We start from the raw sequence: 27913 nt of genomic DNA on the forward strand, positions 1-27913 counted from the left end.
TGCCACTCTTTTTTCTTCTCCGCACAGGTTTTGCAGTTAATGACTCCTCCAATGCCCTGTCAGAGCATGTAACTGTTACCACAGTGCTACACGGGCTCACGTCTCTGAGGCTGTAAGCTTCATGTGACACTCAGACTTGCAAGATTACAATACAAAAAAAAAATGTAACAATTTCAGAATCATATTATTTTAGCGCAAAGATTTAAGACAGTTTTAAATAACAAGTCAAAGTAGTGGAAGATGCTTAAAAAAGAGACACTTGTGGACTCACACAAACAGAAGTGCAGTATCCTAAGTACTAGAAATACCAAAAACCCTCAAAATTATTTCCCCCCTTCTTCCCACCCAGAAACATCTCTGTTGCCACTCTCCCCAACCAAAACCAAGTCCAAACCAACCCTGGAATTTGACTGAATTTATGTGGAAGTCTAGGGCGAAGGAATGCGTTGCGCAGGAGTGTTGGTGACAACCGAACAGCAATAAGGGAGCCCCGTGAGGGCAAACTGCTCGATGGGACTTCACGTTCTGTACTGTGCTAGATTATTCAGCTCAACTCTTGGGGGGGGGCGGAAGTAGTTAAAACTAATTAAAGAGAAACTCGTGCTCTTACTATGGGTCTTCCGTTGCTTTCCCACTTGCAGGTATAATATATGATAGAACTATTTTTGCAATGGATATTAAAAAAAACAAACCCTCTAGGTTTGAAGTCTTTGCCCACCCTGGTTAAACACACACGACAGGTTCTCAAAGCTGTCAGGCCAAAGCAGGATCTTGTGACCCACCTGTAAAAGCAGTTCCTCCTCACATGCTGCCCGGCTGGCCACAGAGAAATCAGAAGATATTTTTGTAGCTACAAAGAAATTTATTTGGGAATGAGACTTTTCACTACTAGACGCCAGACTCTAAGCTGGCTCTCGGGATCTAAATCACACTTTTCTTTGGACAATAAATTTCAAGTCGCACTTACTGTCCTATTTTTCAAAATGGAATGATGATGATGACAAAAAAAATAAACAAAAACTATTACCTAAATGTGTTAGTTTCAGCTGAAGCCATCTTCCATCAGAAACCATAGGATCTGATACAACGAAGTTCTCCCTAGGGATGTTTATGAGTAGCTCAGTGCTTTGTATACTAGTACTGCCGTATTTCGTCTTGTATCAAAAAAAAAAAAGAAGTTTAACTGCATGTGCAGCCTCAGCTCCCAAACCACTGCCACATGCTTCACTGCTCACCCAGAGTCAGCCTCTCTTCCCTTGGGAAAAAAAACCCAAAAATAATCAACCCCCCCGAAGCAAAACATCACCAATGCCACGCTGGTTCATGAGGAGCAAGTTCCTCCTGAGGGCTGACGGTGGGCCGGGGTTACTCCTTGGCGTCCTGCTCCTCTCCCTCCTGGGCACCATCCTCACTGGCCTCCTTCTCTTCTTTGCTGCGCTTGTTCTTTTTGTGCTTGTGACGCCGGTGACTCTCCCCCTCCTCGCTCTCGTGCTGCTTGCTGTGGCGGGGAAGAAAGGGGAGAAGAAAGTTACATCAGAGCCTGCATCAGCGCAGGAGAGACCCACACACACCGACTCCATGGCACGCGCGGGGATGGAGCGCTTTGGTCTAGAATAAACAGGAGACCGATGAGAAGCGCTGAGGGCATCACGGTGCCATGGCAAGGCTTCCCCATGTTCGTTCGGGACCATTGGCCATCACATGGGGCTGAACCAAGCGCAGGTTGCAGAAGCCGCTGGAGGTGGCTGCTTTACACCAGCTGCTGCGTCAGCACACGGCCTCGGCACGCAGCACGCTGGATGGACCGCTGTCAGGATGCAACATCTCTCTGTCCTTCCCACTCCTAAGGGAGCTCTGGCACATCTCAAGCTTCAATGTGAAGCACTGAGGCTGCCAAGAGAAGGAAGAGTCCTAAATCAGAGAGGTGCTTGAAACTGCCACTGTTCTGAACATCTTGGGGAAAACCCTGGACTAGGGGCAAGACAGGGATCAGCGTAACTAGAGAACCGTGGGTTTCCTAATGGGAGGCAGAGCCTGCTCCTACTTCTGCTTACACCTAAACGACCTGGCACTTCGCTAGCTTTGTGCTGTACAAGTCCTCTATCTCCTCACCCAGCCTGGTTCCCGGACGCAGGCGGATAGCCGACCGCAGCCGGCTGCTCCGCGTACCCGCAGCGTGCCGGACGCAACCCGCGCACTCTGAGACCACCCTCTGACTCCCGGCAGGGAAGGTGGGAGCTCTGGTTTTGCCCGCTCTGGTTCTTGGCCCCTCCTGGGAGGAGATTTTCTGTAACTGGCTGAACCACTGAAGCCCTGGCTGAAAAGCTCCTGGCTTCAAATAATTTTCTGACTTGTCTAATAGTCATTAAAGGGGGGAAAAAAAGAAGAAAAAGAAAAGGCTGCTGCTTCTCCTCAGCACCCCTTGAGCCACCCTGCAGACAGCAATGTGGCAGTGGTTTGTGCTTGAACAATGTGACTGTCCTTTAATACTTAAACCAGCGTCAGTGATTTCCTTCAGACTGGTCAATTTGAAGTAAACTGGAAACTACAGCGAAACCCTTTCATCTTCCTCCAAAGGCCTTCAGCAGGCTCAAACCTCAAAGTGCCTCAAGCAGGGACTCCGATATGCACTCAAGTGGCCTTCGACAAAAAGTCTTCCTCTGTTTGCTTTAGGTAACAAACACTTCCCATCCCACCACTCCGAGCAAGACAGAGCACCGGCGCGTGGTTTAAGGAGCAGAGGAACAGGCGCCTCATGCAGCAGCCCAGCCCTGCAAACGCAGCTCTCGAGCAGATTCTGACACTGCTTTGGTGAATTCCAGCCTGTTCGTGCAGCCAGGTGTCAAACGCTAGATTTCAACTCCGAGTAGAGGAAGCCAAGAAATAACCCTTAAAGCTATCGGCTTGTTAGTCCAGTATCAGCTCAGCTTCCATCTGTTTCGTATTCGATTCTGATTATGGTCCTGGCCTTTCCTCACATCACTTTGTTTCCAACCCTTCAGCAATCAGTCCTTGAAAACTTAACTCACCTCCTTAAGGACAAAACAGCCTTTCGCCTCCAGTCACTATGTAGGAGATTCTTTGATACTAATTTCAAAGTAAGAGTAATTATCTACAGAGCTGACGTGAATTTCATCTAAAGGAAGGAAGCTGAAGCACCAAAAAGAGAGAGCAAGTCTGCTCACGTCATTGCCAGGATGTAAACTGACACAGCAACGGAGCCTTGCCTCAGACCAGAGACCAGACCTGCTGCTTTGCTAGAAGAATGCTCTCACAGGAAGATATCTGTTGCAAATACATTTTCTCCAGAAAAGCTGGGATTTAAGGACATCCTGCTCTGCTCCAGAAGCGCTTCACCTCTGTCCAGAGCATCATCAGTCTCCCTACCAGAAGCACTGGGCACGGAGCTCTGATCACCCGGTGCTCAACCTCCTGCTCCAAGAGGAAAATTCAGACTACGGGCTGAAGAAAGCTCGCCTCTTCTGTGCAAGAACACCCAATACCAAAACCTGACGCTTCTGTTCCAGTTTTGCATTTTACTTTGTGTGTACTTTCTCAACAGTGGGAGTCAGGCCGTGCTGATGTGGTGTTTAGCACAGGTTAACCCCTACTTTGTCAGTGCTGCAGTTCTGTCGGCAGCGATTCGACATCCTGCCAGCTGCCTTCCTGAGAACTTACGAACACCAAGGACTCTGCTCCCTATTACGAATTCCGCCTCCTGCCCAGGTACGTGCCCGAGAGCGCTTCCTCTGCCTGGGCATCACGTCTCAGGACATCAGCAGGTCACAAGAAGCCAGTACAACCCAGGGCGACAGTTCACTGTGAGAGCACCAAGCTTCTTGTCTGCAGCTAAGGTGCATTCCCATCGCCAGCCCAGCTCAGCCCCAGACAGCTCGTACCGTCTCGAAGACTTATGCTTGCTGCTCTCCTCTTTGTCTCGGTGCCTGCGCTCTCGGTGACGATCCTCTCGCTCCCTGCTGCGGTCTCGGCTCCGGCGGTAGTCGCGCTCGAAGTCATAGCTGCGCTCTCGGCTGTAGTAGCGGTATCGTTCATCATCACTGAAGAAGAGAAAGGAGAAGTGAGGCAGAGGAACAGACCACTCGTGGACCTGAGAGACAGGAGCCGTGTTTACAGGACTGCAGAGCCCCATTCTCACCAACAAAACCTGCCACCTCTTCCTCTACCAACAGGCTGAGGTATGCGCGATGCTCCTGAAAAAACCCGTAACAATAAGCTGCTGCTGCTTAGGGGACCCAGGGCTGCAACCCACTCCCAGTTTCTAACCACACCGAAATAACTTTCTCTACTTGCCTCTTACACAGCCCATAAGCTCCAACAGTAGGATATCGTGGCTTTCTCCTGGCCGCTCAAGGAAAAGGGTTTACAAAATTTATTCTCTGGATTTGCCAAGGGAGTACCTCAGCAGCAGGCATGTGGCCACATCTCAGGGCTTTTGCCCTCACAATCCTTCTGGAATATGTCCACGACACCCAGCTACCTTGTTCAGAAACAACAGAAACACGCTCCTCTTATCACTCTGCCTCCCCTGCTGCTGGATGTTACCTCGCAACACTGTTCTCCCTGGCAACCTGTAATAGTTCTGTGCACATTAGACCAAGTGACTGCTTTCTTCCCCATGAGTTCAAAAGCTCAAACTGTGAATACAGCTGACATGGTGCTTCTGCCTAAACCTAACGCTCTGCTCGAGGCTCCTCATTCAGCCCACATACAGGAGCAGCCATGATGTACCCCAAATTTAGATAAATCCCACGCTCCCCTTCTCTCTACATCTCACAGGCCCTAGTCAACTTCGGAAAACCAAAATCTAAATGTTTAACAATTCCCACTGTGGGAAACAATACTCAGACTCTGAGAGAAAGGAAGTCTGAAACATCGGTCTAAGACCCATGGAAACAAGGCAGGCAAATAAATGTCCAATATCAACCATCTGCGAGTGCTCTGAAGGACTCCACTGAGCGTGGCTACGTGCCCTGCTTTGGCCAGGGCAATCTCAGAGGTCAGCGTGCTTGAAAGCGCTCAGAAATGCTAACAATGCGCTCAGGAGTGCCGATCACAGGACCTGGCCGCAGCACGAAGCTGCTCAGGACACGTGGGAGTCCGAGCTCTTCAAACTGCAGCAAGTTTGTCTTCTGCTCTGTTCCTCCCCCTTCCACCCACAAGCTTGTAAGGGAAGAAAAAAAGGCGGGGAGAGGAAAAACCCAAAAGGTCAGGAAAACGTTGCCCTGTTTGCTCAGCCTCTGGGCCGGGAAGTTCCCCGGCAGGCAGCACCCCTCTGCCAGGAATGTGCATTCTGATCGTGTTTTGAGTGACTACTGGTATTTCTGAGCCTAAAGCCTACAAAACACTGACGCTGCCTGTGACAGAACAAAAAAAGTGATGGGTTTAGGAAAAGCCTTTGCAGCTTGGCCTTCACTGCAGCTCTCTAGATCAACACTGGGAGGCCAAAAGCCTCCTTTCCCAGTGCTCCCAGCATTGCTGTTCCCCGAGATCACATCTGTTCCCACCAAGGTGGCTGTCTCGCAGGAACGCCCGCTGAAGGGTTTCCACTTCACGGCTGACTCCTGGTGACTCCCTGCCCTGGAAGCCTCTACAGGAGAGCTCAGCAAAGCACGGGTGGTTTTTCCTTTGATCTGACAGTTGCATTCAGAAGACAAGAAGCAGCAGCTTCTATGGCCAATGTTTCACACTGAGCTGTGAAATACCTAGCAAACTGAGGGGCCATTTCCTTTACTGGCCTCAAGGTACAGGTGGGAGAGCAAGTGTAACTGGTTCTGCTGGATTTAAACGAAAAAACAGACACAGGGCATCAGCCAGTGACATCGGCTCCTAGCTTGTCCTCTGCTTACTGATCCAAAAGGCCTCTTCCCCAGACACATCAGCAAATTCAAACGGTGTAATCTAGAATCCCATCCCCTGACCAAAGACCTTGCGCTCCAGGGCAATGCCAGAGCTCCCCACGGGGTAGCTGTGAGCAGAAGCTGCCAAAACCAGCACTCGCTTGTGGTATTCACCAGTGTTGGAGTACTCACTTGTTGTATTCACTAGTGGTTGGAGTGCGGTCTCGGTCTCGCTCCCTCTCCCGTTCCCGCTCGCGCTCCCGCTCCCTTTCGCGCCTTGAGCCCGAGTACTCCCAATGGCTGCTGCTGGAACTGCTTGTGCCTTTGTCCACCGTCGTCACCCAGGGCGTGTGGGACGTGGAGATGGGTGGGTAGCTAATGAAACCTGAATCTGCAGCGAGAGAGCAGAATCCTTGTTCATCTGCAGCGTGAGCAGCATCCTCTCTGTCCCTCCCTCTCCAAAGACACCCTCTGGACATGCAGCTGGATCCAAGGAGACGACGACGGCCCAGCTCCCTCCTGTCCTCGCTCTCCCTGTTTACTTTCAGCATTTTGCTATAAACACGTGAACACCTTTTCCCCGAGGAAGATGCAAATAAGACCAGAAATTTACAGACATTGCTGAAAAATCTCCCCAGCCCCCTACACGGCACATTTCCACAACGGCTACGCACTCCCCCAGCTCTTGCTCTCTACAGGTCCTGCTATACAGGGCATGCTGTCAGGTCTCCACCCCTCCCGGACATCCTGGCTTCGGTGGCAGAGGTGCCTGCGATGCCGAGGCTCCTCTCTCCTGCGGCCGAGCCAGCTGAGTTTAGCTAACCCTGGGCTCCCGGCCAGCCCTACAAGGTCTCACTTCTCACCAGGTACCTCCTCGCCTACGGCGGCGACTGGGAGGGCCAGGTTAACGAAGGATATCACCTGACGAGCCCAGAGCCACCAGCACTTCCCCCTCCAGACGTTGCCCTGCTGGGGCCTGCTCAGCTGGCCCTGCGAGGTCTCATTGTCCAGCAGTGCCGACTGCTGAAAAGCTGCACACGCGGCAGCTCCCGAGGCTCCTGCTTAGCAGGAAGGCCTCACGTGCCCACTCCTGCAGCCACCTCCCGCAGAGGAGACGGCACGGCGTGCCGCGATCCCGTCTGCTCAGCGCAGCGAGGAGGTGCCGCTCCAAGCGTTGGTCACTAAGGAAATCGGTGAGAACACGGGCACTGCCGCCCCGGCTGCAACAGGGAAGGAAATCTGCTGCAGTTCTGGCACTGCCTCTTCCACGACGGAGCAAAAGGAGACCGATGCCTGCAGCGCCTGTAGACAGGGACGATGATAGTTGGGGCAGAGGGCGTTCAGAAGCTCAGGGAGGAGAAGCGAAGCTGATGGCTGTGCTTGTCCCCCACAGTAGGGCAAAAGGACAAGAGTGTGGGCGAGTGTGCGCAAGCCAGTGTGCAAACAAGCACAAGAATGTACTGCTGAAGCACACGGGAAGCTCCTCTGTTGCTGGGTATCTGCACTGAAATCAGGGATATGAGGCTTAGCGCTCAGCGACAAAGTGTTCGCCACTGCTGCAAGCCATTCAGCTTTCAGGAGGCTCCAGGGCGCACTCAGACTCAGCATGTGCGTCTGGTGATGGGGACGGCCTGGGGCACAAGCAAGACCCCAAAGTTAAAGCAGGCACGATGTCATCAGCTTCAGAAAAGCCTGAGCTACCAGAGGTGTAAGCAGTTCGACTGTTCGTTACCCTCAGTGCTCACCTGCAGAGTTGTAGCCGAACGGAGGAGGCTGCCTGTTATTGTAGCTGGCTGGCTGGCTTTGGAGAGAGAGAAAAGGACCCACGTTACTGGCAGAGCAGCGAGCCCTTGCAGGTATGTCTGCGCTGCACGCTCACCCAACTGTCTCTGAAGCCCTGTGGACCATCCTGACCGGAAACCCAGGGTTTCAGTGAATCTTCTTCGCCGGCTGGGCCACCCCTCCCTGGCAGTGTCCAAGGCCAGGCTGGATGGAGCTCTGAGCAACCTGGGCTGGTGGGAGATGTCCCTGCTCATGGCAGGGGGGCTGGAACCAGACGATCTTTAAGGTCCCTTCCAACCCAAACCATTCTAGGATTCTATAAATGCACATGGTGCAGCTGCTTCGCCACAGCTTCTGAAGCTGCTGCAACTCAACTGCTTGCCCTGCTTTACCCCTCCTTCTGTAAATCGGGCAGGCTTCCTGGGAAGTCACCCGTGCTTACAAAGTACCTGCAGAATCTCTACACAAAACATCTGCAGTACCATAACACGCTATCAACTACTCTGCACTAGACCTAAGCACAGGCCTAGATTTTATTGACTCCCTCCTGTGTCGTGAACACAATAAATCAAGGTAAATGCACAGAGGACTCCCTATGGACTCTGCTCTCGCCCCCCACCCCAACCCACAACCAGACTGAGAGCTGCCAGTGCTGATTTTAGGACTGTCCTCCTCCCTTCCCCACCACGGAGGAGTGGTACCAACGGCTCAGCCCAGCTGTGGTCTTACCCGTCCAAGGTGGGAATGAGGAGCGCTGGTGGTGGTGCCAGAGGCGGCGGGAACAACCCTAGACACAGAAGCGCAAGTCATCACAAAGATCTCACCGCTTGCCATGAGGGAACAACACTTCGTTGCTGTTTGCAGTTAAAAGCAGTTAAAGCATCTTTTTTACTCTAAACAAGGCCCTGTTTGTAATGGAATCATTTTCCTTCAGAGTTCTATCTCCTACCAAAAATTAAAACCCAACAGCTATGTTAGTTCTATAGGGGTATGGAAAGAAAAAGAAAGGAAGAACTACTGTCTGTTTTGGCTTATTCATCTTAAACATAAGATTCATTAAGAAGCAAACATTAACCCTTACAGTCCTGTGGAAGACGGAAAAGCCTGGTTCTTGGGTTGCAGACACGCTGCAACTGCAGCAAAGACATTCTGCAGACACTCGGAGTGAAGCCAGCAGCTCCAGGTTCCTTTGGAAGTCAATGGAGACTGAGTTGGCACAGCCAGTGAAACCGTGGGACAACTCCTCACCTCTTACAGTGAACACCTAAAGCGGGGTGGGAGAACCCTGCCCTAGAAGCATCTCCCTGCAAGAAGAGGTAGCACCTGACGTCTCCAGCTCAGCTAGTGGAGCTCTACGCTGCAAACGTGCTGCGGGACACGTCTCACTCTTCGATGCTTTCCCCCCCCCGCCTCCTTTTTCTAAGACCTTCCAATAAAATGCCATACCTTGAGCATTTCAATCACACTTGCTCACCAAGCGCAAGTCCTCCCAAGTATGACTGTTACAAGCACCTAACGCTAATGGTGGTGGATCATCGTCACCACCATCATTAGCAGACAATCTCCCTCATCTCCCTTTCCAACCCAGTTACCTAAGTTCTTTGCAACAGCCTGGTCATTTTGTCCACCTCGCTCCTCACAAACAACTGAAATCTAAATGCGCTTGCCTAGCAACTGGGCACTGCAGTGTCTACAGTCAAGACCAGTTTGCATTCAGTTTCACTACGATACAGTCGTCCTAAATCCCAGCTTGCTATGAGCAGGTTCCTCCTAGTACAACAATGAAAACCAGCTCTGCAATGTTACTGTACATTGAGAGGAGCATGAAAAGCCGCATTTTACCAAAAGCGGCAATTTTCTCAGTTTGAGGGACAGCCCAGCTGGTGTGGGTTTTCCACATTTCCATGTGGGAAGCCCAGGGCAGAGCCTGAACCCAAAAGCTGCAACTCCAGTCCAACACGTCTGAGACGTAGTGAGGACAAGCACACGAAGTCCAAGGTGCTCTGGGTGCAGGCCTTTCCCAAGTACCCGACTCAAGCACGCAGTACAACGCAGAGGCAGTGGCCCGACTGCACGGCCGCGGTCACCGCCAGCCTTGGATTTTCAGATGTACAGCATCCGCTCAGAACTATCGCTCCAAACACTCTGCGACACAAACAGCTGCATTTGTTTTCCCTGGACTAGGCAAAGATTTCCAGTAGAATAAAAAAAAATTATAAAGCTAGAGGAAGCTCAGTTTTATAGTAGCTCTGAATTAGTGGGGTTCTTCACTTAGGCACAAGATTGGTTGTTACATCTCTATTAGTATTCCCCATCCCTGCCGCACACCAGGCAGCAAAGGCTTCTGATGGCAATGGCATTTGTTCTGCTCAGTCTCACACCCCGAACTCCTACACATAGCACCCATTTGTCACTCAGACTTTTGCTGTGCAAATGCCCTGAGCAGAACTAAACCACTTCAGATTTAACTCAGTGGCTTTTGCCATCTGAAGTTCTCCGTTTCACTTTCCAGATTGCTCGTCAGAGACAAAGAAGACAGAAGCCCTACAGGTTGTTATCTAGGTCCAGAATGTAAGATAAGCAGCTGGAGTTCAGCGCTGCTTTGGAGTTTATGAGCCTTAAATTCACCGTGCTCTAAAACGGGTCTTGGTGTTGTCCTGTCTCGTGTTACTTAATCCCAGTGCTCGGCCAAGGCCATCTGTGCGCTCAGAATCACTGCCGTTACTGAGAGCAGCGAACACCTACCTGGAATAGGACCGGGTGGTGGCAGACCTATGGAAATAAAGAAGCAAAGCAAGTGAGGACAGCAGGGAAAGCATGTCATCTCTGTACCTCAAGCTAAACCTAAAAGCACACTTTTGACTAAATTTCACACAGCTGAGCAAACAGAGCAGCAGAAAAAAAAACCCAAGGCAGTAACTAGCCTACAGACTACATCATTTTCCTAAATGAGCATCTCTTTACCTTTACATTATAATTTTAAATGTTGCTGGAGAACTCCTTTTTCCAGGTGTCAACACACAAACAATTGATTTGGCCTTAGAACAACTGAAGGAGCTGGAGAGGGGAACCTGCTGCAGATGCCAGCGCATCCTTTTGCTTGTTTGTTCTTGGTTGGTTTTTGTTAAACTTTGTTTTAAAAAAGTCAGTCATGACTGCATAGTGAAGTCAGACACCGTGGTCAACAACCAAAACAATGAGTGAACAATTTATCTTGATTTTGCCAATCGTTCTAATGAAAGCCAGTAGGAAAAGCTACCATGGTCCACCAGCCAGTAATAATCCTCCTCAGGTTAAAAGCCTTGACTGTATTTTTTATTCAGTATCTCCTGCATGTGGAGCCAGTGCAAAAATGCAGGAGTTACTGTGTGATGTGCTCCTGGTGACTTCTCAGCAGGACCAGGGAAAACCCGAGCGCGGCCTTCGCTTCCGCCTTGATGCTCTACTGAAGCCACAAGCACCAGGCACAGACCTGACTCAGGCTGGGTCTGGAGACGTGCAGACTCAGCAGGGCGTGAAGGCAGCAGAATGTGTCTTAGGCCACGGCCAGCACGTCTGTAAGCTGGCACTGCAAAGGGTACGCAGAAAACCGACCCCATGGCCCCCGGAAAACGCTGCAGAAGTACGCACATGTGCCCTTTTCAGTTGCAGAGCTCTTTGTTCTCTCCACCAGTATTGCCCTGTTTTGCCTTGTCCCCAGAAAGAGTACTCCTGGCCTCCTTGTTGCAGATGCTTTAAGAAACGTTGTGGAAACTGAGTTATGACGTGCCCAGGAGACAGTCAAACTGTTCCTCAACACGGTGCTCAAGACAACAAAGTAAAAAAAATTGGAAATGCTGCCCCTGCTATCTCAGTCGGTTTCAGGGCTCGGTCTGTAACTGCAGAGGAAAAGGGCACTCCTGCAGATGCAGGACTCATCTCGACAGCATCTTCTTGAGTCGCAGGTGCTCCCAGCACCACACAAACCCAGCTGGTTATCGATAAGAGCACACAAACTTGCCAATGCTGAGGACTGACCCCACCCAACGGGCCAGAAACCCACAGTAAAGGCCTCATTTATATCATTTATATTTTGTCTTTAAAATGAAGCACTGCTCTAATGTCTGCACTGGACGCTAGACTCTTCTAGGAGCAGTAAGAATCATCCTGCACTGGCAGCTGGTACAATGAAACGCGCAGAGAATGACACAAATCTTGGTATTTCAAGGCATAAACCAACCAAGAACTGACCTGGATTGGGAGGAAAACTGTTTGTTAGAGTTGCTGTCGCAGACCTGCCAATTCCAGCATCACCCTCAAAACATTTGGATTCAGAGCCAGACAGGCTCCTGAACTAGACAGCCTGCTGATCTGACACAGGATAGCAACTCTGCGTCCTCTGGTCCACAGATAAAAACAGGAACTCATTTCTTTGGCTCAATAAAGCAAATGGATCGGCAGCACCCAAAGGCTCTCTCATGGAGACAAAGCCTCGAGTTTTCTCCAAGGAACAGCTGCCATTTCTGAAGCATTCGGGCAAACGTCACACAGGCTGATGGAGACACTGAACAAAGACTGGCCAGGTCTCAGGACCTGTTACCTGACTGCTCGACTGTCCCACCGCAGTTAACGAGTCAACCTTCTTCCAAGCCTTGGACATCCTAACTCGCAGCCTCGGACTGCCATGTATCACCATGTGACCACCTACCTGGAGGATGCAGGGGAGGTGGAACAGAAGTAACTGGTGGAGGAGGGTGGAGGAAGTGTGGTGGAGGTGGCCCAGCGAGCGGGGGAGGCGGTGGGCCTGCTGGTGGTGCAAACGGCTGTTGCTGAGGTGGCTGTTGGGGCTGTGATGGCTGCTGGGGCTGCTGGGGGGGCTGTGGCTTACTTCCGTGGTCTCCAAGGACCTTAGAAGGCAGAGGAACAAGAAGAGAGCATTTCAATCTCTTTGCTCCTGCGGCTAGGACCTCGCTGTGTCAGCAGAAAGGCAGCGTGTCACCAAAACAGGCAGCGTGGTGGCACCTGGACAGAGCAGGCTATGCTATACCCAGGGGGTAGTCTTTTGGGGAGAACAGGAAGGTTGCTCAAAGCAACCAACAGCTTCTCTTAGGCAGAGCAGCAGCGAGACTAGATCGCAGCTGTACAGACAACTGTGCAAGACAGCTGACATTTCAGTGTTACGAACACATTTTGCTCACGGGAACTACCACCGACGCAGAATTCAGACTCAAAGCTGCCATATTTGGGGGTGACACAGTAGTGCTTCCTCTTTTTTTTTTTAATTTCAAACCCAATTTGTCTTTCCTGAGGGCAGCAGAAGGCCAAATTCTGCTCTAGATTGCACCCACATAGGTCAAAGGAAGTCCAGGCTCACGTCTGCCTGACAAAAGCAGATCACATACCCACTGCTGCTGAAGGAACGCTCGGCATGCGGAGATACCAGAACGACCTGGAAATACAGGTACCCATGCTCGTAAGCGGGCGGAACAGCAGCCATTTCCCAGCAAACTCTTTCTCTCGGACAACTCTTTTTTTGGGCCATTGTTGGCAAAATTTGGAAAACTGACCACTAACAAGAATAAACAGAGCATAAAACCACGTGTGAAAACAAACTCAGGAACTGGTGTCTACACAGGGGAAAGGTTCCACCTTTGGGGTTTTTTGGGTGAGTTCGGAGTGGGTGGTAGGAGGACGGTGGTTAAGAGAAGAGTTTTCAGCACATGGTCCTCAAACCTTACCCATAGCCCCTTCCCACCAGAACATTATGGTCATACGCTGGACACGCAAGATCAGAACCGAGTCCAGTTTTAACCCCCAACTTCTATTTCTTACAAAGGACAAGACCCAGCAACACAGGCCTGCCCGAAGTCTGAAGCGTGGGCTGCATCTAGCGATGCCTAGACTAAATGTTACTTCAAAGCAAAAAGCAACGCAAGCCCCAAGTGAAAGTCCTCCACTGCAGAACTGGAGATTCCAACTCGACCTAAGAGCCTCCCAGCTACGTGCCCCGAGGAATACTTTGGGGGAGCTGATGAGAAAAGGAACTTGGGCCGATCATTCAGATGGGAAGGCTCATCTTTAAGGGACAGTCCCTAGCTCCTAGCAAGGTAAAGCTTTTAACGCAGAAGCGAACTCAACCTGCAGCAGGGAACGACGCACACGCCTTGACAGGGCTGCTCTATTGCCTGCTGCTCTGCAGACAGACACAGTGACATGGGAGGTCAGGAATGCACCGGCATCAGCTCTGCGTTCACCGGAGGTGCAATAAAACCGGCAATTTGTCGAGACGGCGCAAAACATTTACCTGAATTGGGTTTTCCTCAGAGGCATGCTTATCCCGACGTCTTCCTTCGACTCTCCTAATTGTGCCTGCCTGGCCACCGATGACATCAATTGTCCCACCCAGCTTCCTGGTACAAAGCAGACGGATCTCGTTAGGCTCACAGACATGAGGAGCGGTTTTCCCCACCATTAGACAGACTTCCCTCGTACGTTCTTTTTCACCAGGGAAAAGTCTCTAGAGGCAGCATTCAGGTTCAGAGCTGAAATCCTGTACTCACTCTCCACATCCAAATAATCGTTCCCAGATCAGGCTCAGAGAAAGTGGAGAATATTCACCAGAAGAAGCCTTCAATGTTATCAGCCCAGATTTCTCCTACTTTCTGTCCAGTCTTCCAAGTGTTGCCAATATCACTGAAGTTATTCACAAATCAGATTCTCAGACACTTTCTAGCCCACTTCCCTGGCATCTACTCTGTTTCTATGAAAGTTTTTGCCACTGCTTTCAATGAAATCAAGGCCAGATCCTTGAAGGGAAATATATTCAGCTAGCCAAGAAACACTGCTGTCTATGCACCAGTGGAGATCAGTCCCAGAACCTACAATCTTCCATGTTCTTCTGTCTCCATCCCCAGGTCATTCTTAGGGGAAGAACATTTTTATAGGAGCTCGTTGTAAGGTCATCACAAGTCAAGGTTTGTGAGAGAGAGAAGCACCCGCAACTGAAGTTTAAGAATCCCTCACCCTGTATTCATACAACAGTTGATTTATGTAAGTACAGCCTCAGATACGTTTTCCTGCAGTTAGGACGGAAAAACGTCAGCACTTTTCCAAGTTAGACTGCAGAATTTTCTATCTCAGTAGGAAATTTACACAAAGTGGATATAAAAACGCGGGCTAGTTGGCAAGATCAAGTTCCCTCACTGAAATGTGCCCACTTTGTTTAAGAAAAAAATAATTCAAAACAACAAACAACTCGTGGCTAAGCCCATGGTTTTGACGCTGCTGCGGTGTATGAAGATACTCTTTCTGCTGCAGGAACAGAACCTCGAGTGTCAGTCCTTTCAAAACCAGACCGCAAGTTAAAATGGGCAAACCCACTGTATCGTTACCACAGCACCAGCTGATTTTGCAGCGGTGTAAATTTTCAAAACTGTCCCAAGATGCACGTAACAGCTGGAAACAAAGCTGGCTGATCCGATGGCGCCAGGACAGGGCACAGAAACCCCAGCACAGCGCTCAAACGCCAACAGACCAGGGAGAGCTTTAAAGCTTATACCCGAAGCATGGTCAGCTCTCTCCTCAAAGTGGAAAGTTGGAATGCAAGACGGACTTCGGCAGGACAGGCGTGCCAAAGGTGAAACGTGAATAAAGAAACACCCAGATTCCAAAGCTCTGGCTCTTCTGGTTTCACAAAGCTTTGCTTTTCTGAAGCTTTTGATAAAGCAACCATCAATCTCCTAAGGTCAAAGTGGTTTTCCCAGCAGAAGCTGCCAATCAAAACGACTCCTTAATTGTTTTGCTTTGTCCAGCCTTGTGGATCCTCTCTCTCATTGGAGAGAAGAACTAATCAGCAGGCAGCAAGCAGCATCGCATCCTGGTTCAGAAACCAAGAGCTTCTCTTAGCAGCTGCCAAACACGTAATCCACTTCCACTGAAGAAGGCAAAGATTAACATCGTGGGAGTAAGAATAAGCCAAGCAAGCACAAGCAGCCAGCAATGGAAGCCCTCAAAGGTACATGCCTGTTTGTTTCTACTCCCAGAGACGTGTCCCTTCCGCTGGGACGCAGGTTTCCCCCCCTGGGCAGCACTACATGAGGATACCACCAAGGAGAGGCAAACGGGTAGGTCGGGGCTGCACGACCCCCAGGAGAGCACTGCTGAAGGCGACCGTTAGCGAGTGACCACAGCAGCTTCCTGCAGAGTTTAAAAGCTTCTCTGTTTCAAGCTGCAGGAGATTTAGATACAGCCCAGGTGGATCCCAGCCACCCCTGTGAGGGACGCAGTGCCCCCAGGCTTCATGCCGGCATCATCCCTTACCTATTTGGAGGAGGCCCAGCCTTCATGCGTCCTCCCACCAGAGCCAGGAAGTCTGTTTTGAATTCTGTTTTGATGATGTTGTTTTCCACTTCTTTTTCAGCATTTCCTGTTCTTCCTTGCTGAACCTATAGAAGACAACACACAGGTTTAACGCCCTCACTTTCAACTAAACGTAGCAGCAGAGATTAACTAACCCTCAGCAAAGGAAAAGGGCTCCCTGGAGGAACAACCACGGGGCTCTGGCAAACAAGCAACCTGTTCTTCAGTCAAGGCAGCAGACATTTCTGTAAACTAGCTGGCTCTTCCACCCTCAGCCTGCTGTCCACTGTCCCCTGTTGTTAGTCCAAAAGTTTAACAATCTCACATCATTTTTCACGTAGTCCTTAAGCCACAATGGGAAACAGTAACACTTGGGTATTGACTCTTTGGCTGAAGTTCTCATTAACAGCCGCTGGCCACCCGAGGGACTTCTGCAAAGGCTGATGGCCAAAGCAGTCTCCAAACACGAAAGGCAGCCACACAACCGCAACACTCATCAGCAACAAGCGCAACAGCCACGGACGCTCAGCTCCCCTCTCTACCCCCCGCACCCCCACAGGATCTTCCAGCCAAGCCCCCCTCTAGCCAGAGAGCCTCAAAGTCAATGGGAATTCACTCCAGTTTTGCTACTGTAGTGGTTCAAACCTGCCAGGCAGCTGGAACTGTTCGTTCCATAGAGAAAACATTTTTAGCCGAGAGATTTAATCTTTAAAGGTTAAGTTTTTGTGTTTCTCATGACTGAAAGGAACAAAGAACAGTTAGGTGTTAAGGTAACTTCTGTTCTTATACTCTCATCTCTGCAATTACAAAAACAAGTCCCAGTTCTATTGTAGCCCTATGCAGGAGTAACCTCACCTACCGTGATCTTATTTTCAGTGCTGATAGGAGGAGCAGGATCCAGTCCAAGCTGAAGCCGTCGCTGCTTTTCACAATAAGCTTTCCACGTTTCTTCGTTGAATCCGTAATTAAAGTAATCAGAAAGATCAGCACCTGACAAAGGGAGCAGAGGTTAGCACAGGGATTCCTGCAGATTTCTGTTCTCAAATCGTCCTTTAACGGCTTAAATGAAGAGTTAAGAAATATCTAGAGAGCACAGCTTACTCTCTGTTTCGTTCTGCCAGAAAGCTGCTGCGTGCCAGGGCGGAGACGGCTGCATCGCTGGCGGGAGGGGGACGGCAGCCTGACCAGCAGTGGGACCACCTGGCCCACCGAATACGGCACGTCTGCAGGCTGTTAAGAGATGCCTGCAACCACTTACTCACCAACTGGATTTTTTCAGGCTGGTTTCTTGCAATTGTCCAAACGAGCTGAGCGCTGGGGAGAGCACAGGAATGACCGTTCCAGCTACCACCACAAAAACGAGATGGTGCCACAGAACCTTTTTCCTGGCAGAGCTACGCAAACATGTTCCGCTCCTGACCATGACCACCTTTGCTGTTTCGAGAAGAGATCCTGGGACTCGCTCACATCGTGAAACAGGGCTAACGTGGAAGTGTTTTACTGATACATCTCAGACTACACAAGTAATTACAGTTCAGTTGCGATCCTAACTATAGCCTTCCAAGATCGTTATCTTGCTTTGACAGTTTTCTGTGGCATGTGCCAACTTGGCATGAGCACTTCTGAGTAAGAGAGGTGGCCACAAGCTGCTTGCCAAGAAAACGTAGATGCAGAGGCACAAAAGTAGCTGCAATCAACTCCGTAAGGCACACCTCACAGCAGGAAGCGTTACAACGCGTCTCCCGGCTCTGCTGAGGTGTCCCTCAAACATCCCCCTCGCAACGGTGAGACAGGCCAGTTCTAAAACAAGGAGTTGCTAGATGAGGGTGAAGCAAAACACTCTGGCCATGCTGAGCTTGGATCTACACAGCGAGGTTGAAGTTTATCTTCTAGGCAGGCTGCTCTTCCTGTTGTTCCACCCAAACATCTCCAACACAGACTCAGCAACATGACACTCACATATCTATTTTATCAGCCTATATTTCAGCCCTGTATCAGTTCCTCCACACCGTATTTCTTCCTCCTCTCCCTCACTTAAAGAGATACCAACTTGCTGAACAATTAACTGCAAAGGATACAAACCCGACAGGCTGTTGAGTAACAAGCTACTTGCGATCTAAAATAAAGTTACAGGCCAGGCCTCTGCAGCCATCTTCCCTCTATTCGTACTGCAACACTGCTTTAAGGCCAGCCGGCTTCATTTTGGTCCAGGGGTGTCAGCATGACCACGATTTCCATGCTCTGCCTCTGCACTTCATTGCTTTCCTTCTAACTTGTTTTCTTCCTAGCCCCCTCTTCCTCGCTTCACCATCGATGGGGAATCCCCTGCTGAAGAACGGCCGTGTTTTGTTCTGTCTGTACTAGCTAGTGTTCATCGTAGAGTGCTTTAGTGCTGGCTTGGTACCACGACACACTGATGCAGTCGTTAGCACTGTCACGTACTCCGATGCCCTTCATCTCAGGGGGGCAAGAGACACCCAAACCACACCACGGACAACCTCACAAAAGCACTACTGACTTAGCACAGCAGTACGTCCGAAAGATAAACAAAGTACAGGGGCTGGGGGGGAGAAGAATTATTTCTGAGCAGAGGCAAGTGGACCTTTTGCTTCCGTTAACATTTCATCACAGCACGTTTTAGGAGAGTAGCACAGCAAAACTGTGGATCTCTTTGGTTCCTTCATTCACTTTTGTATCAAATTCAGATGAAAACTTCAACTTCAGATGAAGTTTATTTGTAGCATCCTACAGCTGTCACGCAAGAGTGGCTTCTGAGTAGAAATCTCCCTAATACTGATCAGGAACACAAGAGAGACCGTATACATGTTAAAACCTGCTGTGCAAAGCACTATTCGTGTGGACATGGTCTAGACAATATTGCCCAGAAGAATTAACTAGGGGCCTGCTCCCTCCCAGTTATGCACCTAGAGGCAGAATCTAGCAAAGAATGAGGCAATGCAGCTTTTCCAAAGGGAAAATCCAAGCTTTCCTTGTCAGAGTAGACAGTGGTTTCTGTCCTTTTATTCAATTGTTTGCAGCAGGAGAATTCAACACAGAAGACGCCTTTGCTATCATGACATGCGCTCATGTGGCAACTCCCACCACCGCTGCCCTCCGCAAGGGGCACCTCCCTGCAGAAGGGTGGACATGACCCAGATGGGCAGGGTGCGTGGGGACGACTCTGCACTTGGCCATGGTGAGGCGCACGAAGAGGAGACCACGCATCATCAGCAGCCAAGCCTTCATCCCACTCCACTGACTTCAAGGCCAGCAAACATTATCGTAAGGATCTCAGCGCAATATTGTCTGGAACTAGGGTGTTAATAAAATAGAACACAAAAAAGTTGTTCCCTTTAGGGAAGTTAAATTAATAGGGTAAATACAACCCAATTTTAGGCAGAAGGGTGGCTTTATCAATCAGTAAATGTCACTGATTGCCTAGACAGGCAGCACAGGCTGAGCGTTATGCATTGTTCCGCCTTCCCTGTTTCCTGGCAGCAATAAATGGGCAGAAATCACACGTGAAATTAAAAAGAGACAATTAAAACTGCAGAAAATATTTACCACAAGAAACTGTGAGGCCCCACCTGGTTTCCTCCACGGTTTGTCTTCAAATGAATCTAAATCCACTTCTATAACAGGCAATCCATTTATATTCCCTGCAGCATCTAAGTCAATACCTTTGGGCTGCAGCTTGGCTTTGGAGAGAGAGAAACCGTTACTACTTTTAATGCAATGCCTTTAATCCACTAATTTGCTGAGCAAATTACTCCAGTCAAAAATAAAGCGCTGCTGTGAATTCACTGCTGGCTTTACAGCACGTAGGTAACCACAAGCAACTTTTATTAAAAAATTACTTCATTTGCGCTATGAACAAACAGCCCGGCTATGCAGCGCTTGCAGTTGAACAGTAGAGAAGCAAATTCAACCCAGACAGGTACTACAGACAAACAGAGTAAATTCTTAGAGCATGCATGAAATTTATCCCAAATGAGAAAAAATTCTTTTTCTCCCCAGGCAAAAATACTTGTTTTTCCCTCCCAAGATACACACATTTTCTTGCAACAAGAGACTTTTTCAGAATCAGTCTTAAGCAGACCGTATACTAACTGGAGTCAGCAAAAAATCCGTTGGGTACAGAATCTTCCAGGGGAATTTATTCTGATTTTCTCAATCAGAAGATAAGCCATTTGCATAAAGAAATTAACGGAAGGAAGTATACGAAACCCATGAAAGACAGTCTCACGTATGAGGAAGGACAGAATCCAAGTCCCAATATAAACTCAACTGAACGGTGGGGAGAATTTAACCTGCAGAAACATGCACTCACAGCCAGAGTTTGTTTCTTTGAGTATCTTACACTGCAAGTAGCTCAGTACACTCACCACAGAGTTCAAGTTCTCCTCCAGGCAATTTAGAATGTTTGGCCCCAGTGCAACAACATAGTTTAGATATATTCTGGGTTTCTTACTACAAAAGTAACCATAAATGTATTTTTTTTTCCTAGTTTAAAGAGAATTATGATCGGTTTGCTCAGCGACGGGTAATTAAATCATTCCATCGCTCCCTGGACCCTCAGACTGTCCTAGCGGCGCTTATCTTCAGGAACTGCACTTGCTACTCCTAGTTTAAATAAGATGCACTAATTTTATATCCTTCCAAACAGAGACCAAGATTTGCAGCTGCTCCAGCTGTCAGTGCCAGATGAGTGAAATATTGCAAAAGGTGAAGGATAAAAAGAACAGCAATACCTGAAGCAGATGCTCCATAGCCTCTACCCGTTTTTAAGTTTAGATTCATAGGAGTTCCCCTATATGGAAGAGAATCGCTACGTTGGTATTTGAACAAATTACTTGGTTGAAGATTTTCATGCAAAATATATTCAAGCCCTGACATCCTTCAGAAGGTGCTTAGCTCACTCGGGGTTATTCATGCCTCTACGATATTTATTATGAGGTCTCAACACCTTAAAAGTGAGATTTGTTTGCCACGGGTTTCTCCAACCCTACAGAAACGCAGCAAACGTACTTACTGACCAACAGCAGAACACGAGAGGACTGGCTTGAACGTGAAGGGCAAGGTCATTTCAAAAGGTGGCAGTTCCCATTCTGCCCAGGAAGGGACCTGGCATTCAAACGGAACTGAACACCACGGAAATCACAGCCGCACCCAGATCACAGAACGAGGAGAGAAAGGCAGAAGCAGCAGGTTTCGAAAAGGATGTCTGCAAAATCCAGTGAGCTGCTAACGGGTGGAGCATTGCTATTCAGAGTAATCCATCAGCCTGAAACCACCTCCACAACGAGAGAAGGAAATCATCCACAGAGCGGAAAAATTGGAATACGCTGCAAAGCACAAGTAAGTCACTTCCTTCAGAGGAAGGCTGCTAGCAGCAAGCAAAAATGCTGTCTTATAATTTTTATTCAATGCAAATTAGGTAGAATTTTAAGTCAGTGACATAATTTCCTGGCTTGCAAATCCAGCCTCACCATTTCTGAATTATGACAAATCAGACAGCTGAAAATTAGTAAACTTGCAGCTTTATGCAAATTCTTATCAACACAAATTTTGGTTCTTGAAGTTTTCACAGATGATGAGTTAAATGTAACTTCCCACCCGAAGCACAGCAATTATTTGGCTAATTCTCCAACAGCAGACCCATGAATTACCATCCCTATTTTACAGATGGATTCTCGAACAAGCAATTGCAGGACAGGGCTGCCCACCAGCTTCTAACCCCATTCCGGCGTTGTAGCCATTACTTCCGCGTCTCCCAGAAGACGGACCAGCTCTCATCCCCACTTTCAATCCCAATCAAAGCGCTAGGGCCACCTCAGATCAGAAACCGACACCGCAATCAGCAATACATACATGTACGACGGCGCTCCCGTTTTTATGTTGCCAATAGTAACTTTCACGTCATCATCATCGCTGTCGCTATCGCTGTCATCTTCATCATCTTCACCACTTGGCAGGGCCTAGCAACAATAAAAGCACACAGGAGATCATTAACACTAATAAACTGCCTGGGACAGTAAAGCCAAACCTTACAAAGCTTGTATGATGAAGGACTATTAGAGACAACGACTCTGACATAAGGACGTCACTTTCTACTGCACTCCACGGCTATAAAAGCTGTCTCTGGAGGCGAAAGCCATGGGAGTAACCAGCTTTCTACGTCAACGGGCAGGTGCCCACATAGAGGCGGGCTGCTGTGGCCTTTGAAGAAGTGACCCTACGTGAGAATCAGGATGAGACATCTGCAGGTAGGGAAGGTTTAGCTCGGTTCTAAGAATTCCATCATGTCTCACAGTTCCTCTCCTTTACTATTTTCAAAGAGCTAGGGCTTTTCTGACACATCCCCTTCACAGGTCCCCGGTGAAAGTATACAATCACAAATAAAAATCACCAAAATATAATCACCAGGCTTCACCTAACAACCTTGGAGCAAATATTCCTACCGCAAAAGCTGCAGTGAGAGAAGCTGCTGAGGAGGTCAGCTTGGCTCATTTAGCCCAATCAGTCCCCAAAAGTCACTTAACTTTACCGCTGCCGATTTGACTCCGGTGCAGCACCACTGCAAAGGAAGCCTTCCAGGCATCCAGCAGTGCAGTTCTGCAAGATGCACGAGCTGAGTTAACAGCTCACCGCTACAAAAGGGTATGAAGGTGGTGTTCCTAACCCTCCCTTCTTTTCCACTGCACACAGGTTTGACAGAACTCTGCGTGAGCCCTCTTGACGTACCACAGTGGCAGAAAATCAATCCGTTGACAAAACTGGAGGGAGAGGGGGTGGAGAAGCAAGCCTCCTCCTGCTCCTTCAGCACCAAGCCACTAGACTGCATTCTACGAGGCCTGAGCCTGAGTCAAAGCTGATTCTAAGCACTTTGGGCTTTCTATCCCAGTGTTTCCCACATTTTAATGACGCCTGAGAAGTCACACCAAATACTGAGCTGGAGGTAACAGCACATTTTGCTTTTCCTGTCAGACTGCAGCATCAGAGGCCCTCGACTGCCTCCTTGGTGGGTACAAGACTACGTGGATCGGGGTTCACCACCCACTGCACCAGGCAGGCTGAGGAGAGAAGCAACCTGATCTAGTTAGTGGTGTCCCTGCTCGCTGCGGGGGGGTTGGACTAGATGACCTTAGGGGTCCCTTCCGACCCAAAACTTTCTATGATTCTATGATTCACGAGTACTGAGAAGCACAAAAATAACTGCGTCTACCATTTGCAGTGGAACACGTACATGCTGCGACATCTCTCGGTCTTCGTTGCTGACCGGCCGGTTCTCCTGAGGAGCATCTTGCAAAGGATGAGAGGATTCTGCATGTCTGGTAAAGGTGACAGACAGAAGAAAATGGACAAGCCCAGTCTAGAGGTTCACCCGTAAACATTTCTAAAGCACTCGTCCAGGTGACTTTCATACAATGGCTTTATTCAGGTAGTGTGTTTATTCTGCTGGCAGTTAGCTCAACTATACGACAAAAAATCAATCATCCTTGCTTGGCTTTGCTTTTGTTGGAAAGAATCAGTTTAGCGCTTCCAACGAGCGCCTGCCAGGCAGCACGGCTGCCCAGCCGAGCACCACTCCACAGCTAACACGTGTGGCAGCTGCAACAGCTTTCAGCTTTCGCTCAGCACAATCGCAACTGATAGGAGTAAAATCGTAATAAGCAAAACTTCACCGGGTCCTTCAGGATGCTAATAATTATACATCTGTTTAGTAAGCAGCACGGGCATCTGTCCCGTAGAAATGAAGGAAAATGCGATTTTATTGTTTCTACAAATAGCTTATGTTAATGAGTAGTTAAAATTCAAAGACGACAGGTAATTCTCCACCTAATCTTCTCATTCATCACGAATTAGTCCTAATGCAAGAACAGTCAGGCTCTGATTTACCTCCAGTTGAAGAGTTTATACAAACTTTAACGCTGCTTATTGCACTAGCCAAGCAAGGAAGTCACACTGGTGTACACACGCTAGAAAAGAGTACGCTAAGTGTTACAAAACTCAAATACAAAGAGAGATTGCGTTTCTCTAATGTCATAGGCAAAACCTAGCAGAACTTCAAAATAATTCTGGCTTTTCAAAAGAGAAAATTCAAATAGCCCAGGCCCAGGACACCCCATGCTCCACCAGTGCTTTGTGGAGACGCTGCTATTAATTTAAAACCCCATGTCGAACAATCAACATACACAAGATTATCTTCAAAAAGAAACAAACCTAACACCTAACAGAATCCAAACACTGGTCAGATTAAAGCCATTTCGGAGGGCGGGAAAGGAGACACCAAACAAGTAAGCCAAAAGATCACACTAACACAACTCAGAAAGCAGATATTTGAGCATAAAAAAACCACAAACAAACAAGTTGAGCCTTTGCTGAAGCTCCCACGTTAGAAAAGCCCCATAGACAAAGAAATTCAACAATCAAGCCAAGATCAGAAAGAAGGGATGAAGGTTCAGCAGTTAGCCAAGGAAGCACAGGTCCCATTTTCGCCAAGTTCCTGTGGTGACAGCTGAAGACACTTTAAGTTATAAAAAGTACCCGAAACGTCTCAGGGAAACTCAGCCCCTAGAAGTATTTCAAAGCTGCAGGCACAGGCTAGTCCACAGGGACCACAAGAGGTATACCACTGGAGAAAATCTCACAGGTGCCTCCAGAACCTTTCGCCTTTTGTTTGCCAAACCAAGCAGCTCGTAACATTGACCTCAACCCCAGAATGTGCTTAAGAATCCAAGACGACTGAATGCAGGAAGAGTGACAAGTATTACCTTCAGCTTCAAGTCACATGAAGTATCTGTGGGTGTGCATTAAAATTTATGAATCGGGAGTTCAAATAAACATTAGCTAAGCAACAGTCATTCCCTAACCTGTCTGCTTCCCGGGAATGAACCACCTGACAGGTCCACAGCCACCATCGGCACCCAAAAACACAGTGCAGCTCTTCAGCTTCCCCAAAATGCCAACATAACCCTGTGCCTCGCTGGGGTAACGGCACCCTGCTCGGACTGCTGGTATTTAACGCATCCCTTAGGCTACGGAGCGGTAACGGACACTGCATCCCGCACTGCACCGACTGCTGCTTCACGGGTAGAGACAAACACCCCGGACAAGCCAGCCACGTACCCCTGGAGCTGCAGCCATCGACAACACAGCAAACAAAGAGCCATTTTTCTTAAAACACCCCACAGCTCTTCATTTAGGAAGATTCTCATTGTGCAACAAAAAAATGGGGGGGGGGGGGGGGGGGAGAAGGGAAAAAAAGGAAAAATGAAAAAAAAAGAGGAGCGCTAGTGTGACCACTAACACTTCTCCTTCACGCATCTTGTGGTTATTTCAGACAGCTGCTGGAAATTCAGATTTTTAATCCTGTTTGTAAAGTAAAATTACATTCAGAGGAAAGTGACAAGGAACAATGGATTTACACAAGTTAGCAGCAAATCTCTGCCTAAAGTTCCTCCTTCTCACAAAGCTCATGGGATGTTTTTAGGGAACAATTCACCAAGACTGCCAAAAACTTGGTTTTGAACAAGTTTCCATGTTCCCTAAGCAGAGGACACTTACTACAGCAGTAAGACAGTATCCGTAACAACCTCAAATTCCAGATACTGAATTCACAACGACCTTAAAAGACAATAAATATTAAACTGAACTTCTGAAGGCGCTGAGTGCACGGAAGTCCAGTGGAGATCAGGCCTTCCAAAAACTGTGTTGCATTTAAAAATGGCAAACAGATATTATTTCTGCCAAGAGAGAACTCTGCAAAACACACGGCTACAAATCCGTAGGAGCTGTGACAAAGGACAGACAACACTTTCCATACACAGAAAACAAAACTGATCACTGAGTTGTCCCCAACGCTTTTATCTGAACGCCCTACCCAAGCCACGTCCTTCACAGATCTCCTATAATGTGCTGATTTGACCACGTCAAGATTTCGACCCAGGCTCAAGGTTTTTAGCTTTTCCAGGCCACAGTTTTACCAAAGCCAGGCCGGCACAACGGCCAGTCCTCAAGGTACCATTTTCCCCAGGGAATTAAACTGGAAAACAGATCCGATTTAAAACTAACCGGGGAGTGGGAAAAAAGGGCTAGAAGTTAGTTTTAAGTGAAATCAGTCGACTGATCCAGTTGGCCTTCCCAACCCACAGATGCTGCGGCGGCCGGGCAGGACCCCGGGGACGGGAGCCGGGCAGGCTGCTGGTTCTGGCCACGGCACGGGTCGAACACAGTCGCGAAGCTGTGCTGGACGCAGCTTGGTCTTTGCGGCGTGTGTTGTTATAACGAACAAACAGTCTCCGGACTCACCCAGAAATTGGTCCATCTTCTTGCTTACCAGTGGTGTCATCTGCAAATACAGTAACAGAAAAATCATTCAAGGAAGAAAAAGCTAAGTTTAAGCAAAAAATGCATCACAGCTACAAAAATACAGAGTAGTGCCGAGGTGTTATAACCCAAATGTTCTCTTTTCAACAAAGTTCAACTACAAATGGAACCACTGAAATAAAAACCAAACCAAATCAACACAGAAGCGGGCAGAAGCGAGGCCTCGCAGCACGGGCACCGAGCAGAACTCCAAACGCACGTCCCAAGCCCCAGAGCGGGAGACGGGCCAAGCCCACACGGGGAACCCAAGGCAGCTGGGAAGGTCTCCATGGGGACTTCCGACACGCCAAGGAAGGAGGAACATAAAGGCATTCGGTTGGAAGGTCTACGGGCAGGACAGAGGTGTCTGTTTTAAACAAAGTCCCGCGCTCCTTCCCCGCACCCGCCCGTCCCCGGGGCTGGCAGCATCGCTCCGGTCGGCACCGGGGGCTGCCAGGCGAACCCCGCCGCTGCCCGGAGCGGGCCCCCGCCACCCCGCGCCCGCCGCAGCCGAGCCCCGGCCCCAGCGGGAAGGCGGCTCCGGGCGCTGCCGGTCCCTCCCGCCCAGGGCCCGCTGCCCGGCTCCGCGCCGGGGCCGGCCGTGAGGCGGGGCCGGGGCGGCGGTACCTACCCCCGTAGAGCCAGTGCTCCTCGTCCTCCTCCGCCTCCAGCGGAGCCGCGCCCGGCACGGCGCCGGCCGCCGGCGGCTCCAGCTCAGTGGCCATGGCTGCCGCGCCGCGGGGCTGAGGGGAGCAGCAGGCGGAGGAGGCGGCGGCGGAGGAGGAGGAGGAGAAGAGGCGGCTGCCGCCGGGGCCCCGCTAGGCTCCCGCCGGGGCCTGAGGCGAGGCGCGCATCCGCGGCGGTCGGGCCGCGCCGAGGACGCCTGGCTAGCGCGGCGCCATCGCTCGCTCCTTGGCTCCTGCGGGCGGGGAGGGGGCAGAGGGAGGCGCGGAGGAGGGCGAGGCCCCCCGGGCGCGGGAGCGGGGCCGCCGCCGGGCCCCTCAGCGCCGCCGCCACAAAAGGCGCCGCGCACCGGGCCCCGGGCCACCGCCGCGGCGCAGGACGGGCCGGCGGCGCGCATGCGCGGGGGCGCGGGGGCGCATGCGCCGAGCGCGGCGGGAAGGGCGGGAATGCTGCGCTGCGCGGGCGGGGCCGCGGCGGGCACAGCCCGGGAGCCGCGGGGCTGTGTCTGCCGCTCCGGTTCGGGCCTCCCCTCCCCCGGCGGCAGGTGAGCCGCGCCGGGATCCACCGGGGGTCTCCCACCTCCGCGCCGTACACAGCTCTGGGTGCTCCGCAGGGCTCGGCCCTCACAGGCTTGGGTTAGCGACCGCTTCAAGGGGCAACGGGCACAAACTGAAGCAGAGGAAGCTCCAGCTGAACCCGAGGAAGAACTTCTTCCCTCTGAGGGTGACGGAGCCCTGGCCCAGGCTGCCCAGGGAGGCTGTGGAGTCTCCTTCTCTGGAGATATTCCAGACCGGCCTGGACGCGGTGCTGTGCAGCCTGCTCTGGGTGACCCTGCTTCGCCAGGGGGTTGGACTGGGTGACTCACAGAGGGCCCTGCCAACCCC

The 27913-nt window shown here is 50.0% G+C and overlaps 1 protein-coding gene across 1 annotated transcript; it reads right to left on the minus strand.

Moving 5' to 3' along the window:
* Positions 1-27369, minus strand: LOC104338521 (uncharacterized). The gene is made up of 16 exons (XM_075435256.1): positions 26977-27369; positions 26289-26328; positions 23224-23308; positions 21849-21955; positions 20729-20787; positions 19565-19675; positions 16837-16967; positions 15939-16063; positions 13924-14029; positions 12328-12526; positions 10386-10412; positions 8370-8427; positions 7604-7659; positions 6051-6249; positions 3900-4058; positions 1-1498 (listed from the first exon to the last, which is right to left on the minus strand). The coding sequence occupies exons 1-16, from the start codon at positions 27068-27070 to the stop codon at positions 1366-1368; spliced, it is 1689 nt and encodes a 562-aa protein (XP_075291371.1). The 5' UTR covers positions 27071-27369; the 3' UTR covers positions 1-1365.
* Positions 27370-27913: the final 544 nt, after the last annotated feature.

The sequence above is a fragment of the Opisthocomus hoazin genome, chromosome 14 (genome assembly GCF_030867145.1).
Source record: "Opisthocomus hoazin isolate bOpiHoa1 chromosome 14, bOpiHoa1.hap1, whole genome shotgun sequence".
NCBI lineage: Eukaryota > Metazoa > Chordata > Aves > Opisthocomiformes > Opisthocomidae > Opisthocomus > Opisthocomus hoazin.